The sequence below is a fragment of the Empidonax traillii genome, unplaced genomic scaffold (genome assembly GCF_003031625.1).
Source record: "Empidonax traillii isolate 1590-97213 ecotype Southwest subspecies unplaced genomic scaffold, ASM303162v1 scaffold220:size741200, whole genome shotgun sequence".
NCBI lineage: Eukaryota > Metazoa > Chordata > Aves > Passeriformes > Tyrannidae > Empidonax > Empidonax traillii.
Genome location: NW_020955413.1, coordinates 123,621 through 141,387, shown reverse-complemented (window position 1 = coordinate 141,387; position 17,767 = coordinate 123,621). Strand labels below are relative to the sequence as shown.

The following is a 17,767-nucleotide window of genomic DNA, read 5'->3' as shown; positions in this document are numbered from 1 at the left end:
GAGGCTGGGAGTTGATAGGATCAAGGCAGGTGATCCATACCACAGCACTCAGCAATAGATCCTCAGGGAGTTGAAGACGAAGGTTGGATGTCTGTGATTACAACATTTCTCGGTCCAAGTAACATGTGCTTAGATTCTGCTTCCCAGGAAGTGGTTGGACATCTGCTGCCAGAGAGGAGAAAATAAAGCCCTCTTTTTGCTCTGCTTGCACACAGAGCTTTTACCTTCCCTGTTAAACTGTCTTGACCCAAGAGTGTTCTCACCTTCTTCTATTTCCCCTCCAAACCTGCAAGAGAGAGGACAGAGTAAGAGGCTGGGTGGGTGTTTGGCTGCTGGCTGGGAAGCCCATCACAGCCCTTAAGGTAGAGAGCAGGTATTACTAAGTAACTAATTAATTATTCTTTCAAAGACTGTATCTTGTTAGAAACAAAGAGGCATACATAAATTATTTTATTTTAAAAATCCAGGAAAAATCTTTTGGGAATACAGTAATTACCTCTGCTCTCCCAGAGTATACTTGTTTTAGCCTCAGTTTTCAGTGCAGCAAAACAAATGTATGTTATCATGAGAAACTGTGCTTATAGACAGCTAGTGTTAAGTGTGAATCCATTTAACCCACCTGACAAAGGTTATATGACAATTAAAGCTTCAAATAAAATTACTTATTCCAAAGTGATTTGCAAAAGTTAGCCAGCAAACAACTCATCTCTTAAAACTTCCAATTTTTCACTAACAAAAGCAATCTCATGTACCTCAAGAAGTAATATAATATATAGGCTGCAAATAATCTGTGATGATGGCTACTGCTACTGAGAGCAGTCTTTTCAAAATCAAAAATATGAATATGAAATGGTTTTTATATGCTTTGTAAGGACTGTTTAATGCTGTATGATGAAATTTCTCCTCATGGCAACAATTAATCAAGCAAAAAAAAAGAGTCTTCAGTGCTGACATACCTTTTGCTTTCATTTATGTAATTATCGGTACCCATATATTTGGCATAATTATAATATGCCATTATTGCTAGAGCAGTACTCTGTGGCAACTCTGCAGCATAGGAGTAACTTTGCTGTATAGCTTTTGCTGATTTATCAATGTGTTTACTGCAATGGACTATAGTTCCAAAATTTTTTATTCCTAAGAAAAAACAAAATCAAGGCAAACACTCTCATTGCCTGACAGAATATGTGAGTACAGCATGCTAATATGAAATATAATTATTAATGAGGCAGTGAAATAGGTAAAGCTAATCTAGTCTACCTGACCTGGAGTATGATGTTCACCTTTGGGGTCTCCAGCATAAGAAGTACATGGATCTGCTGGAGCGACTCCAGGGAAGGGTCACTACGTTGATCACAATGCTGGAGCACCTCTCCTTTAAGGACAGGCTGAGAAAGCTGGAGTTCAGCCTGGAGAAGACAATGTTCCAGGAGACCTTAGAGCACCTTCCACCTAATGGGGGTCTACAAGAAAGATGGAGAGGCACATTTTACAAGTGTAGTGATAGGACAAGGGGGGAATGGCTTTAAATTGAAACAGGATAGATTAAGATTAGATATTTGGCAGAAACTGTTTACTGTAGAGGGGATGAGGCACTGGAACAGACATCCACACAGTGGTTAACACCATTCTAAATATGGATATATTCCATGGATTAACAGATTTAAATCCAGGAAGATTAATCTAGTAGTAATTCTAATGCATTATTTATATCCTCCTAACACAGCTTACTTTTAGAAACCAGATTGGTCTGTTGTGTGGTTCTGCAGATGGAAATAGCAACTACAAAAATGGTGTTATGTCTTTCAGTTTAGTAGGCCTTGACGAAGAGATTTGATCATCTGGAAGAAATCTCTTTCTGCTCAGCATTTTTTCTAAGGCATAAATCTCAATTTCAGTTTGCTAATATACTAAAACCAGTATTACTCCTTTCTGTAACATAATTAATATGCTCACTTCAACTGGATTTTGGACCCAGCTCAAAAGAAGCACTACTTAACAGTACAAGGTGTGTCGTTATGTAGCCAAGAGGAACTACGAGGTCTGCCTGTATCTACTCTTTAAACAATCTCTTCATGTATCTTTTCCTACAACCTTGTCTATCTTTTAGAAAGCGAGATGGAGCACCAAACCCAATTAACAGCTGGAAAAAATGTAAATAATATATACCATATACAATGCTACATTTTTCTCTTTACTACTCTAGAATCCTGTTTTCCAGTGTTGTCAAGAAAACAAACAAATAGTTCTTTAAACAAGTGTATTTGGTATGCACCAGACTTTAAGAATAAAAGCAAATTAATCTGACTGAAGAACAGCAGGTTCTATCTAGGATATACTCTTCTGGATGTGCCAGTGTTGGCTTGTCTGCTACAGTGGGGTTGGTTTCTACAGATTTTTGCTCTGTGACTGGTATCTTTTCCTTTTGTAAAGTTCACACATTTCACACATTAGAGCATAGAATCATAGAATCATAGAATTAACTGGGTTGGAAGAGACCTCTGACATAATCAAGCCCAACCCTTGATCCAACCCCTCTGTGATGACTAGATCATGGCACTCAGTGCCACATCCAGCCTCATCTTAAAAACCTCCAGGGACGGTGAAGCCACCACCTCTCTGGGCAGGCCATTCCAGTGCCTGATCACTCTGGAAAGAACTTCTTTCTAATATCCAACCTAAACCTCCCCTGGCAGAGCTTGAGCCCGTACCCTCTTGTCCTACTGCTGATTGCCTGGGAGAAGAGACTGACCTCCACCTGGCTACAACCTCCTTTCAGGGAGTTGTAGAGAGTGATGAGATCTCCCCTGAGCCTCCTCTTCTCCAGACTAAACAACCCCAGCTCCCTCAGCCTCTCCTCACAGGACTTGTGCTCAAGTCCCTTCACCAGCCTCGTTGCTCTTCTCTGGACCTGCTCCAGCACCTCAATGTCTTTTCTGAACTGAGGGGCCCAGAACTGGACACAGCATTCCAGGTGTGGCCTCACCAGTGCTGAGTACAGGGGAAGAATCACTTTCCTGCTCCTGCTGGCCACACTGTTCCTGATGCAGGCCAGGATGCCATTGGCCTTCTTGGCCACCTGGGCACACTGCTGGCTCATGTTCAGCCTCCTGTCGATCAGCACCCCCAGATCCCTTTCTGCCTGGCTGCTCTCCAGCCACTGTGCCCAGCCTGTAGCGCTGCAGGAGGTTGTTGTGGCCAAAGTGCAGGACCCGGCACTTGGCCTTGTTGAACTTCATCCCACTGGAATCAGCCCATCTCTCCAGTCTATCCAGATCCCTCTGCAGAGCCCTCCTGCCTTCCAGCAGGCCGACACTCCCTCCCAACTTGGTGTCATCTGCAAATTTGCTAATGGTGGACTCAATCCCCTCATCTAAATCATCAATAAAGATGTTAAACAGGACTGGGCCCAGCACTGATCCCTGGGGGCCACCACTGGTGACCGGCCGCCAACTGGATGCAGCCCCATTCACCAGCACTCTCTGGGCCCGGCCCTCCAGCCAGTTCCTGACCCAGCACAGAGTGCCCCTGTCCAAGCCATGGGCTGCCAGCTTTTCCTGGAGAATGCTGTGGGAGATGGTGTCACAGGCTTTGCTGAAGTCCAGATAGACACATCCACAGCCTTCCCCTCATCCACCAGGTGGATCACCTGATCGTAAAAGGAGATCAGGTTGGTCAGACAGGACCTGCCCTTCCTAAACCTGTGCTGGCTGGCTCTGATCCCTTTTCCATCCTGTAGGTGCTGCATGACTGCACTCAGGATGATCTGCTCCATAACCTTGCCAGGCACTGAGGTCAGGCTGACAGGCCTGTAGTTTCCCGGGTCCTCCTTGCAGCCCTTTTTGTAGATTGGCGTGACACTGGCCAACTTCCAATCATATGGGACCTCCCCATGGAGCCAGGACTGTTGGTAAATGATGGAGAGCGGCTTGACAAGCTCTTCTGCCACCTTCCTCATCACCCTAGGATGGATCCCATCTGGTCCCATGGACTTGTGTGGATCCAGGTGGCTCAGTAAGTCACTGACTACTTCCTCCTGGAACACAGGGGGGCTGTTTGGCTTCCTGTCCCTGTCTACCAGCTCCAGAGGACAGTTGCCCTACTGGTGAATACTGAGGCAAAGTAGGTGTTAAGTCTCTCAGCCTTCTCTTCATCCCTGTTAACTATTTCCCCCCCAAGTCCAACAAGGAATGGAGGCTTTTCTTGCCCCTCCTTTTGTTATTAATGTATTTATAGAAACGCTTTTTGTTATCCTTAACAGAAGTAGCCAAATTGACTTCAAATTGCACTTTTGTCTCTCTAATTTTCTTTCTGCATGACCTAGTTATACTCCTAAACTCATCCTGAGTAGCCAGCCCTATTTTCCATAGTCTGTAAGCTCTCTTTTTATCCCTGATTTCCTTCAGAATCTCCCTGTTCAACCAAGTTGGTTGTCTACCCCGCCAGCTTGCCTTTTGGCACACTGGTACAGCCTGTTCCTGTGCACTCAAGACTTCTCTCTTGAAGCACATCCATCCTTCCTGTACTCCCTTGGTTTCAAGGGTTTTTTTCCCAGGGTATGCTCTGGACCACTCTTCTGAACAGGCCAGAATCTGCCCTCTGGAAGTCCAGCGTAGATGTTTTATTGGTGGCCTTCCTTGTATCCCTGAGTATTGCAAACTCTATTACTTCATGGTCACTGTTCCCCAGGTGGCCTCTGACCACCACATCTCCCACCAGCCCCTCTCTGTAAACAACAGGTCTAGTGGGGCCCCACCCCTGGTAGGTTCATTTAGCAGCTGGAGCAGGAAATTGTCCTCTATACACTCCAGGAATCTCTTAGACTGCCTCTTCTCTGCTGTGTTGAGCTCCCAGCAGACATCTGGCAAGTTGAAGTCGCCCACAAGAACAAGGGCTGGCGATTTGGAGACATCTGCCAGCTGCTTATAGAATAATTCATCCCTTTCATCATCCTGGTTGGGTGGTCTATAACAGACTCGCATTAGGATGTCAGCCTTGTGGGCCTTCCCCCTGATTCTGATCCACAGGCACTCATAATTGGTGACCTCAAGTTCTACAGAGTCAAGGGACTCTCTGACATATAGAGTTATCCCTCCACCTCTCCTACCCTGCCTGTACTTTCTGAAGAGCTTTTAGCCATCCATGGCAGCTCTCCCGTCATGCGGGTCATCCCACCCCGTTTCTGTGATGGCGACCACATCACAGCTTTCCTGCTGCACAACGGCTTCCAGCTCCTCCTGTTTGTTGCCCATGCTGTGTGCATTAGTGTACATGCACTTCAGCTGGGCTGCTGATTTTGCTCTTAACTCAGGCTCTTCATCCCTGGGCTTCTCTTTGGAGAGCCTGTATTCAATCCCTTCCCCCTTCCAACCTAGTTTAAAGCCCTCCTGATGAGCCCCGCTAACTTATGGGTTACAGTCCTTTTGCCCCTCTTAGATACATAAAGCCCATCTGATTTAAGAAGACTGGGTACTGTGGAGTTTGCCCCATGGTCAAAAAAACCAAAATTTTGACGGTGGCACCAATCCTTTAGCCACCAATTGATAAGGTAGGCTTTCCTAGTCTTTTCCTCATTCATCTCATCATTCATTCCAGGAAGTACAGGAACTGAGGCAAATACTACCTGTGCGCCTGTCCCATGAACTGATCTACCCAATGCCTTGAAATCCTTTTTGACTGCTCTGGCACTTCTTCTATTAATATCATCACTGCCAGCCTGGATTACCAAGAGTGGATAATAATCTGAGGTTCGAATTAGCTCAGAAGTCTCTTACCAACGTCCCTCACCCTGGCTCAGGGAAGGCAGCAAACCTCCCTGTGGGATGGGTCTGGTCAACATATAGGGCCCTCAGTTCCCCTCAAAAAGGAGTCACCTACCACAACTACCCTTCTTTTTTTTCTTATAGCTGTAGTTGTAACCCATCTGGTAGACAGGGCGCAACCTGCAGACAGATCTTCCTCTTGCCTGATCTCTACTTGACTTTCTGAGTCTAGGGCATCATATCTGTTGTTCAAGGGCACCCGGGGAGGTGATGGGGGTCAAAAGGGTGTTCTTTTACCTCTTTGAATAGGGACCTGTTTCCATTCCACCCCATCCTCTCATTTTGCTCCATCTGCCTGACAGCAGGAGGGGCAGGGAATCACTGTCTCCTGATGGACTTCCTTGGGGGTCGAAAGGGTGTGACTCCACCAGTCTGTTTCCCTTTCACTTTCCCTAATGCTTCTCAGCCTCTCTACCTCTTCCTTGAGCTGTGCACCAGGAACAGCAAATCATTCATCATTCATCATTTAAGAGTTTCCCATGTGTACCTGACTTCTTCAACTTTCCTAAAGATTAGCAGTTACCTGAATAAAATTTACATCATCATCAATTGTGGCTGAAATGAATAAGGAGGATAGAAAACATTGAGGCAAGCCACAAAAAAGAAGACTGTAAATTTATTTCCATGTGAATGACTGGCACATAGCTTTTAGCATTTTCCAGGATCACAGGTGTAATGTTTCATTCTATTCATATGTTTGGTTGTTGTTTCTTAACAAACATTCTGCTACATCCAACTGTAACACAGCCAGAATGCTCCAAAATCATCTACTCTTTCCAACTCAGGGACCCAGCTGAATAAAACACTCCACATTGCACTGTTCCTTTCACTCTTTAATGCATTTTTCTTCCTTCACCTTGTCTGATCTTTTTCATGTTTTGACGAATGTTCTTTGCTCTGTTTCTTATTAATTAAATGCCTTCTACGACTTGTTTTCTTAAGTAGATTGCTTGGCATGAAAATTAATATGACAAGAAAAACAGTAGAGTAAGCACACAGATGGGAGTTTTGTTTTTCCAGTAAAATGCATTTCAGAGTTGCACTTCAATTCTAACTCTCCTCTTCCTGAGACATACTAATTTTAATCTGAAAAGCTGAGACATTCTAAATTGCATCTATTTTCATCTTTTAATTAAGACTTTTAAAAAAGTCCACAGAACTCTTTTTTCTTACTCTGTTTTTTCTTCACCAGTTGCTTCTGCTCAGTCTCCCTTAGATAACATCACATTCTAGTTCTCAAGCTGCTAGCTAATCATTTGCAATTTGCTTCAGAATCTGTATTAGAAGTGCACTTTAGCAAAAACTCTTAAATCCAAATCAAAATTCAAAATAGCTTTTAAAATCCATTGAAGAGCATACAAGTGAAATAAAAGTTGGGAGAACCATCAAATTATTTACTTTTTTTGAGTGTTCATAACATCATTTGATTCTGCATACTTTTAACAATCATACAGAATTGATTAGTCCAAGTAATGCAAGCTCTCTTCACTCTGTACACAAAAGAAAATGAGATATATAAAATATGAAAATGAGATAACTTCAAATTCAACTTTTTGAGCTACAATATATTAAGATTTGATTAACTTTTTGTCAAATTGCTGGCTTTCTTTTATAATGAAATATAGAGAAATTATAGAGAAAGCCTTGTGTAATGAATATGTTTCCTCTGACTGACAGCATTTTCAAAAATTTCCAACAGTGGGAACTGACAGATTTCTATAATTCTCTCATAAAGCAGACATACTCTTGAAAAAAACCCCAAACCAAGTAACTGCACATTCCACTCCCCTAGTTCTGAACTGTATTAAATGTGAAGTATGTTTTTAGCTAAGTCATCCATAAGGGTATCCTTTCCCTTCTGATGTGCAATCATTTTAATTTATAAATTTTTTAAAGCATTTGGGAACCACATGATATCAGAAAAAGCACTGTACCAAATAAAGTCTTGCAAGTAACTAGCTTAAAAAAATTATGAGGCCATAGCTTTACACTCATCAGAATGCTAGGTCATAACATAGAAAACGTTTGCTTTACCTAACTTATTGGTACAGACTTGTACTTTGTATGTGAAAAAGATATTCATTTGCCTAAAAGAGTGCCAGTTTCTTCAGCTGTAATAGTAGGTGCTATCTTTCCTTACTTTTATATTATTTTCTTAATTCTGAAAGGCAATTACCATACAACACCTCTTCAGTATTTTGCAGTACTATACATAATAATTCATTTCACTAATTTGCTACTTTAACTTTGCCATTTCCTGCTAGAATCATTGATTCCTTATCAACTTCAGAAATAGTAAGTTTGTACTAAATCTAATCTGTTCTGTTAGCATAACTTCTTTTGAATGTGTACAGTGATTTCTTAGCGACTGCCTGAGGTTTCACCTAATATAGTGAAAGTAGTGTAAAAAAAAATTGTTTTCAGATAGTGTTATTTTTTCTCAAAAGCAGACATGAGGAAAAACATGCTTAGGAGCTAGATGCTATAGAAGTTAATGGGGGGGGTCATGGATTAGAAACATTCATAGATACATTGTCTGCTGCAAAGCATGACGAAATAGTTGTGGTTTTGTCATCCCTAGCAGTGTTCAAGGCCATGTTGGATGGGGCTTTGAACAATCTGATCTAGTGGAAGGTATCCCTGCCCATGGCAGAGGGGTTGGAACTACAAGATTTTAATTTCCCTTCCAGTTCAAATCATTCTATGATTCTGATTCTATGAAACAGTAGAGAGCTTTACTTGCTCCATGTGTTAGGAATTTTATTTTCCTGGGAAAAAAAAAGAATTTTGAAGCACCAAGATCAACATTTACCATAAATCTCTGTGCAAGTCACATTTAAATTATCTCAGTTTATATGTATTCAGAAAGTTAGGTACCATGAAAACCAAAGAGAAATAGTCACTGAGTCAGTAATAATTTGTAAAAACTAAGAACTAAGGGCACAAAATTCTGTCAAATTTATAACAATACATTCTTTTCTTAAATTTTCTTAAATTTTCTCCTTTCTGTGTATTTGACATTGTTCTGGTACTACACAGTAATACTCATAAATACGAAAGTACTCATATTCTTGTTCATGCCATTGTTGAGCTTTGGTTTTCATCTGCTACAAGGCATCTTTACAACTGCAATTTAGTCTGCTCTTCACTCTACCTTTCTAATAAAAACACCTGCTGAAATTATGGGATTGACCTAACTGCACAGTACTGCAACCCACCTACACAAACAGCTCATTGTCTTTCTCAGCTGAGGGAGTGCAAGTCTCACAAATTCTTATGATCTAAGTTGTCTGTGAGCTTCTAGAAAACTAAAATAATACTTTCTAAACCTTAAATTTTATATATATAAAAAAAGCATACAGTATTTCTATAATTCTAGGCTAATCAGTCAACAATAAAATATGTAACTCTCTTAAATGGGCTTAGTTTCTTTCTTTTGGGGTTTTCATCCAGTAAGATACATTACCCCAGCCACTGATCCTTTGGGTTCTAGCACTATCAGTAAAACAGTACTATTTAAGGTAGAGGTGGCTGCATCTGGAGACTTTGTGTGTTCCTCTTCTACTACACATTACCAAGAAATGGGAAAAGCACAAGTATGTCAGTGAACACTAGTGCCTTTTCTTAGCATACTAACCACCAAAGGTGGCCTGGAACAAGAAGTAGCAGATGATCCTCTCCCTCTTTTGCAAGACAGGCACATAATGCATAACAGCTCATGGAATTCTGCTATGCTGAGATCATTCTATAAAATCATTACATTCTAAAATCAGTTTATAGACAAGAAACTTATTAACATGTATTTCACTTAAATGAAGGAATATGTTCACAGGACAGCCACCTATTTTGGCCTTCAGTAAAGCTATTACCACAGTACAGCTATACTATAGTCTAATTTCTCTCTCTCTCTCTCTCTCTCTCTCTCTCTCTCTCTCTCTCTCTCTCTCTCTCTCCTAGCTTCAAGATGATCACAAATATATTACATTACATACAGAGACACTGAGACAATCCCGATACAATGTATTTATCCACTAGCATCCTGAAAAATTTTTGCTCCTTTCCAACACATGAGTTAAGGGTTAAGTAATTTACAACACAATTTATAACACAACACAAGCAAAGTTTCTTCCTGAAAAATCCCTAGCAAATTTGCAAAGCTGTCAATTATTAGCACCAAGTTGTTTAAAAGACCTATTAAACACTAGAAGAGGCCGGACAACAACCTCAAAGCTGAAATCTCAAATAATGACATAAAAAGACTGCAGCTAAAAGTAATTAAACTCAAAATTGTTGGCGTTTAAAGACTTACAACAGGAGCTCCAGACATACTTCAGAAACCAGCAGCTTTCATATGCTGTTTTACTCAGGTACAATTGCTACAGAAACCACAAATGCAATTTAACAAAGGTAAGTCATGTGTTTGGGTCTGAATCCATTACTCTTAATACCTTCTTCTTAATCCAGTTTATAATCAGTGACAGAATAAATGTGATAATTACAAAAGTCACATAGTTAACAGCCAGAGCAAAAGCAAAGATAAGACAAACTCTGGCTCAGAAGCTACTCATGCCCTAAATTTCTCCCCTTCTTTTATCAACAAGTCAAAAAAGATACTGCTCCTTGTAATTACACAGCCATGTTATGCAGTATTGCTGCTTCTAGGAACAGCTACAAGCTCAGCACTGAACTTCTGAGGCATCAGAGCTGAGGCTGGCCATACTTGCTCTGGCTAAACTCCCCCTGCCCTGCCTGCTGCTTGACTTTACTTCATTTAGCTGTGACAGCAATTTTTCTAACTGACCAGACGCCTCTGGCCAATTTGTTTTTCTTTTGCTATCTTTGTATGGTGCAACCACTGACAGCAGTTGTTCCATGTATAATTAGTCAGCTGCATCTCTAATATAGTGATGTAAAGAAATGCAGGCCTGCTAAAGACAGCATAGGTATTGAGAAATAGAGCCCTGGCTTGGCACTGGAAACTATGACAGATATGAGAAACTTCCCAGAGGTCTGTTAAAGAAATGCAGACTTGGCCCTCCACAGAATGTTTTAATGATAACCAACGGAACAAAGTAACTATCTCACATGAAAGGCACCACATATGGTAATTTGGATGTAGCATGAAGCTGGAGATCAGTAAACAGAGAGTGAAGGTAAAGAAGTTCGTAACTGTTGGGGGTGAAAATGACTACGAAGATATGGATTATGCCTTTGAGAAGTGGAAAAACAGCATGGAAGTGGAAACAACATTCAAGGAGTGGAGAAATAAGATGGTTAAGACCTTTGATCAGCCTCAATAAGCCTGAAAAGACTGTCTGTAGTGGTTAAGTTTATTAAAACATAATTATTAGGTTGCTTTCTCCCTCCAGAACCCTTCTCCCTTCATGGACTTAGCGCCTGACAGGCATGGACACAGCATATTATTGGTCAGTCTACTGTGTAGTACTGTCCAATCGGGTTACCCCTAGTTCTCTCCACCCATGTTCACTCCCTATTATGTTTATGTATTAGATATCACCCAATTACGTGTAGTGGATTTGCATGCTCTGCCTGTGTTCCACCCTTTTTCTAGATTAATCTTCCATCAGGGGTATAAAAACCCCTTAATTTTATTTAATAAATGGATCGGCTTTTGGCTGGCCTGGTGTTCATGTCATGTCTCTTGTCTCTCTTTTTGGGGCACTGCACGCAATACCTGAACCTAACCTGCCAGCACTTGCTATTGCCATCTTACCATCTGCAGGCAAGGCAAGAACCCCCATCGCTGGTCTGTCTCCCGGTCCCGAGACAAGACTTCATCACGTAACCAAATGCACAAAAATGACCACAAATTGATTCTGGAGTAAATAGAAAGAAACCATCAGCTGCTCTCAGTGAAGGATTTAAACATAAGAATGCCTTAAACATAAGAGCAGGAGTGGTTCTCAGACACTGAAATTAGAGTTTCCCTCTTCCGCAGATTGGAAAGCTTTATCTTAATATTTAATCTTCATTACTCTTTAAGTCACTCAAGAAAGACATAGTATTCCTCCAGGTCCTCATATTTCCCTAACAAAGTTCTCAACTGAAACTTTATAGTTACTGTTTGCCTACTCTAGCTGTGATTTCATTTCAACTCATTCCCTTCCTGATTTACTTTGGTGCCAACACTAAATAATGCTTTTAGCCCTTCAGCAGCCAGTTGAGAAGTCCATAAATAGTTTGAGGACAATTAATTCTTGTAATCAGTATCATAGAAGGAGTAACTGAAATCCAAGTGCATAAATGCAAAACTGAACACTTGAAGCATTTACAGTTTCAATACAAACATTACAATGCAAGAAAAAGAATTGTACACCAATTTATACCTGAAAAAGAGACTTGCATAGATTAAACGAACTTTGGTCAGAAGTTAAACCTTTGAAACCTAGCACCTTCACTACAAGACTTCTAGAGCACTTTCACTACAAGTTGCTAGAGGACATGATTACGGACATGAAAACTGAAGGCTGCAGGGTGAGATAACAAAACCTGACAGTGTGGGTAGACTATGAAGTATCCTACCTATCTGTTTCTCCTGAGTTCAGATTAACACTGGGAGCATGAACACAAACTCACTTCTTGGAAACTCTCAGTATCCAAGAAACCATTAGTCACCTTCATAAGACAAAACATTGATGTTTTCAAAAAGATACAAAAGAACTGGTAAAGCGTCATTAAGAAATTACGCAAAAAAGTGCCGATATTTTTTTCCCCAATGAATCAGGATCCAAACGGATACTGCAGTTTTGAAGCTGACTATGTAACCTTCCTCTATGTAAAATGACTGTGAGGAGAAAGCAAATATAACTGGAACAGCCACAAATGGTATTTCTGTCTGAGATCTTTCAGAAAATTAATATACACTGTATGCATTACCAAATGATGTAAATATATAACAAGATATACCCAAAATGGAATTTTTAAAAGAAATACTTCATCCTCCTAGCTATAATAATAATAACAAGACCCATTACTAATACTGCCAATTCCTAGACTTAAGTAGTTATTCTCATAACCTAAGAATTTATATAATTATCATGCACCAACAATATAATCACATCCTAACAGAAACCTAAAAATCCCCTGTGAACACAGATGTGCACACACAAAATGCAAGCATCTCCCTCACAGGCATTAAGAGCAGTTCCTTGCAAGAACAGGCAGAGGAAGCTTGGGTCCCTCTGCTATTGGATATCTAGCTCAGTCCTGCACCTGTTGGATCCCAAAATATGATATCTGCAGAGAGGGATTTGAGTGGACTTTGCAGAAAGCCGTGAACTATGACAGTTAGGAAAAAAACCTCGGTTTGAGAATAAAACGAGATATCACTGGTATTGATTGACCTGTCTCAGCCCAGAGAGTCCATACCTTGATTTCATCAAACCTATGCAGAAGACTATTTGTACCTTATCTCTCCCTTTGTGTTCCCTGAAACCCTGCATCCTGTAGAACCAACTATCTGTTCCCCCCTGTAAAATCCCCTAAGATAAAGTGGGGTTTTCCCCATGAGGTAATTGTTAAGACCCCAAATTTGTTAACTTGTGTTTTCCCCTTATGTCATCCCCTAACCCCCTCTATTTTGTAATAAATTGTAATAATTCCAACCCCCTGTTGAATATGTAAAGCCTAAACCCTTTAAAATGAACTTATAAGTCCAATAAACCATTCCAGTTTCTTGCCTCCCCTGGGATCGTTTAGTTATTGACTCGCTACATGCACCTACATCTTAGAACCTGCACCAGTGCAAGCCTCTGGAGGCAAGTGCAGTTCAGGACCTCACAGACTTGCTCCTATTTACAATGTGTACAATTACACATTTACAATGTGTAATTTACAAGGTGTGTATACTTCAATTTAATAACATAGTCGCATTCTGCCACAACACAACATTTATGGCCACACTTTGGCTTTCTGAAATACAGAAAAAAACCCTTCAGCAGATAAGTTATCTCACAACAAAATAAGCTTAGAAGAGCAGCCCATGCATCTAACAAAGAAATTCCAAAGGCTGAATAGGTCTGCTTTCTTTGGCTTGCTTTCCAGAAAAGCTTTAACTAAAGATAAAATAGCTTCTAATAGCTTAGAAGATATTCACCTAACATCAGTATGTCTTAAAGAGTGCTTAAATTACATACTTCCCCTAGTCATTTATCAAAACTCTTTTGCTCCATCCCCTCAGAGGTTTATTCTTTTTTCACTTCATGAAGTTTTACTGAATGCTTAAGAATACATGCTAAGTATGTTAGAAATCATGTTTATGAAGTACCACAGATCAGCTTCCTATTGAAAGTACCACAGCAACAAAATGCACATTTTGACAAGGAGGATCGTTAGAATGCTAAAGAAAAACAATAGCAAGTAGACCTTCCAAGAAAAGGGAGGATACTGACACCAGAGGTGAGCTACCATAACATGGAGCGTGTGGCAGAGGATTATCCCTATTTGTGACATGTCAGACTGTACAGAGGATGTGATTTTCTAGATTCACATATTCCTGGCATCTCAGTGATCGGAAACACAACTGAACTAGTCACACATGCTGCTTGACACTTTATGAGAAGTAGATCCAATTTAAACGTTCCATGCCCTGACTGCAGACTCTCACGAAGGTTAAAGGAATCAATGCAAATCCAAAATACCTTCTTCTCAAAACTACTATTCAAACCCAGATTATTTAGTTTACATACTAATTTTAATTTTTTTTCCTTTGGAAACCATATGCTTACTGATGAGTCTTATCAGATTTAACAACTGTATATAATTTGTTATAGAATGTAAATAATTAAAATAATGTAGGAATTGGTTAGGTATGTTTTAACAAGAAGAAGATTTGAAAGTATTTTTCTTTATTAGATATCACAAGTTTGGAAATTTTGTATACCATTTTACTCTTGAGAGTAACATTTAACAAATATTAAAGTGTCTGGAGAGACTGCAGATGACACAACTTTGCTCATGTACACTGTGCTTGTACATCATCATAAGGCCTGGAATTTTTAAAGCTATTTTAGGGACTCAGACACCTAAGAATCTTTAGACTGATTAGAAAACCAGTATTCAAATTAAGGCATCCAAATTTGGATGTTCTTTGCTCTCAGCTTCAGAGATGCATTTTACAAAATAAGAACAAGTTTTGTTCAAAAGGCCACAATGTCAATTTGAGTCTTTGGGCAAATTAAACCCTTCCCAAAAATGAAAGATGGAAACTTTTCAGTATGCATACCATACTGAAAACCCCCATAGCATGTCCCAGACCCATTTCATTTTCAAGCTGGTTCTCACATTTAATTGAGAGGGAGACAGCCTCAAACTATCTCTCTCTTAATCTTGAATTCACTTGACAAACTTACCCAAAGCAGGAATAATTTCTTGAATAGATACGACTTATCTGATTAATATATTTTCTCTTACTGACTGCACAGTATTTCATAGCAGAAATTATGATAAGAAATTTTCTTTTAAAGGCATATATATCACTAGTCTTTCTACTACATTTCAGAGAAAACAAAAACTGCCTTAAGCCTTTTAAGACTCATTCGTGGCCTTTCGCCTCTGCCTTCCACCAAAAATTGCATGACTATCTATGCCTTTAATCCTGTTCTGCTTTAGATGGTTTGAAGAAAAAAACTATGGTTGTACAATTGGTAAGAACATGTAACATTTTATGTTAGATTTGTAGACCAAATATTTATCTACTAAAGACTAGTATTTTAATCAATTCTTTACTCATAGAAAAATATTTGTGTTACGATAAATACAACAATCAATTCCTTACTCATAGAACAATATTTGTGTTATGATAAATAATAAATGCAAACATCTTTGAAACATTCTTAACTGTAAAGTTAACTCAAAATGCCATTAGTTAAAAGTTTGGTAACACTGAAATGCTAGAGTTTCTCATTTAGAAGATTTAAATATTCAGTTTTTCTTTAATCACTTAATTTGATTAAATTTCACTGTATTTCACTGCCTTTTTTTCCACTTCAAATTTCTTATAACACCATAAAGCAATAAGAAGGCCAACTCACTGTTGTTAGATTTTGCACAGAAAAAAACGTGATTCAATTATCAAAAAAATACATGTAGGAAGGGGTCATAAATCCTTGTTTGCGGGATATCTAACTCTAGACAGTTCTACCAGTATTAGGAGACAGCAAAAAAGAAAGTCAGAATAAGTAAGTCAAACTTTACCAAAAAAAGTAGCATAATTAATTTTCATCACCTACTTGCTTCCGTACCTATCGTTCTCGCCGCCTTTGCTTTCTCCTCAAGCTTTTCAACTTGCTTCTTTTTCCTTTCTCAGCTTTTGATTGAAGGAAATACTTGTAGGCTGTACAAGACCAACAGCTGTGATGCAATCTTTGTGTTATACAGCCCTTGTAGGTGAAGAAAGTTTCATCACAAATGGTGACCTATCAGCAACGACACTCGCAGAAGATTGCCCATGAGCTCCAAACTCACTTTCTGTTCCTCTGTATAGTAATGTGGTAAATGATGTAATTCAAAATTGGTTTTGTAGTTTGTCAGCACTGGAACTATGCAGGTCCTGAAAAGAACTACCATATTTCTTACTGCAAGCCATCCTATGCATAAGCATGTGGGTTTTTATTTTGGCCGAGGTGATTGTTCCCATACTGCAAGTTTCATATAACACTGGTGAAAAAACCAGTCTCTCTCTAATATGCAAATCCAAACTATGTGATCTTATGTGAAGAGGTTTTACAGTACATGCATTATTCATAGAATAGGAAGAAGAGAGATTTCTGTTTTGGTTTAATGCCTTTAAGGGAAGTTTTTTACTTTTCATCTCACGTCTTGGAGATTTTACTTCTAGACAAAGTGCTTCTGTTAATCTTCCAGAACGGTTATTATTTCTGGCCACATAGGAAAGCCCTTGATTTTTGATTTCTAAAGTTGCAGTTACCACTTCATGGCAGGTATGCTTGCTAAAACTAGACTGCATTTTGAGGACAGGCACGTGTTTTCCTGATGATTTTGACAATTTATCAGAGAAAGATGGTTGAGAGTCAGCTTGAGTTTTGCAGAAATGTATATTTACTAACTGTCCATGGGAATATCTTTTGTTGCAAACAAAGTTTAAAGCCCCCTAAGCAAGCCTCACAGAATGGACAGTGCAGTTTCCCAATTGTCCACTTTGCCTATTGACAGCAAAAGAAGAAAAACACCCATCATGTTCACTGGAAATCAATGAGTAAGAAATGATGACTAGAGTTATTTTCTCCTTTAGTCAAAGGGTTTACCTTTTTTTTTTTTTTTCCCCAAGACTTCACTGTGGAAAGAAAAACCACCATAATCTTCTGGTCAAAACTCGGCTTGCTACTATTAACTCAGAAATCTGTAACACACATTTCAAAATGCAGGAGCTTTGAAATATGTTTAAAACTTGTCCACAGATAGAATAATGCTGCAATACTAATGAAAACATTAGATTCTTAAAGCAGTGAAATCAATTTGCCATTTGTTAATCTGGAATTGGCAAGCACAGTTTCTCAGCTGAATGTTCTGAGTTCTGGAAACCCATAAAATCTTGCATACCAAGTACAGTGGAAGGAGATTTCTTATGAAAAGAATATAGCTTTTCCCTTTGTTTACCCCACCAAAGCTTGAAATGGTACTTGTATTTTGGTATATGTAGCTTTACAACACAAAGTGCAGAGACCATGACAAATCCTTAATACTCTACATGGAGACAGTTATTTTCATTATTTGTAATTTTATGAATTTAATTTCAATCTTGAAGGCACTTTTTCAAAAGAAAATACATATAAAATATATTTAAACTCCTACATAATCGCACAATTATTAGTAGTACATATGTACACAACTATTAGTATTTTCAGTAAATATAGTCATCTATCAGAAGAAACACTGCTGAGGATTGAAGTTATGCAGGTGTTTGC

At 39.3% G+C, this 17,767-nt stretch overlaps 1 protein-coding gene across 1 annotated transcript in view; it reads right to left on the bottom strand.

Annotated features, from left to right (window-relative positions):
• The window catches only part of RNF180 (ring finger protein 180), a 77,573-nt gene that overhangs the window by 45,037 nt on the left and 14,769 nt on the right, over positions 1-17,767 (bottom strand). The window contains 5 exon segments of the mRNA XM_027887718.1: positions 16,073-16,140; positions 16,143-16,408; positions 16,410-16,464; positions 16,467-16,944; positions 16,946-17,005. Of these exon segments, the coding sequence (XP_027743519.1) occupies positions 16,073-16,140; positions 16,143-16,408; positions 16,410-16,464; positions 16,467-16,944; positions 16,946-17,005 (927 nt within the window).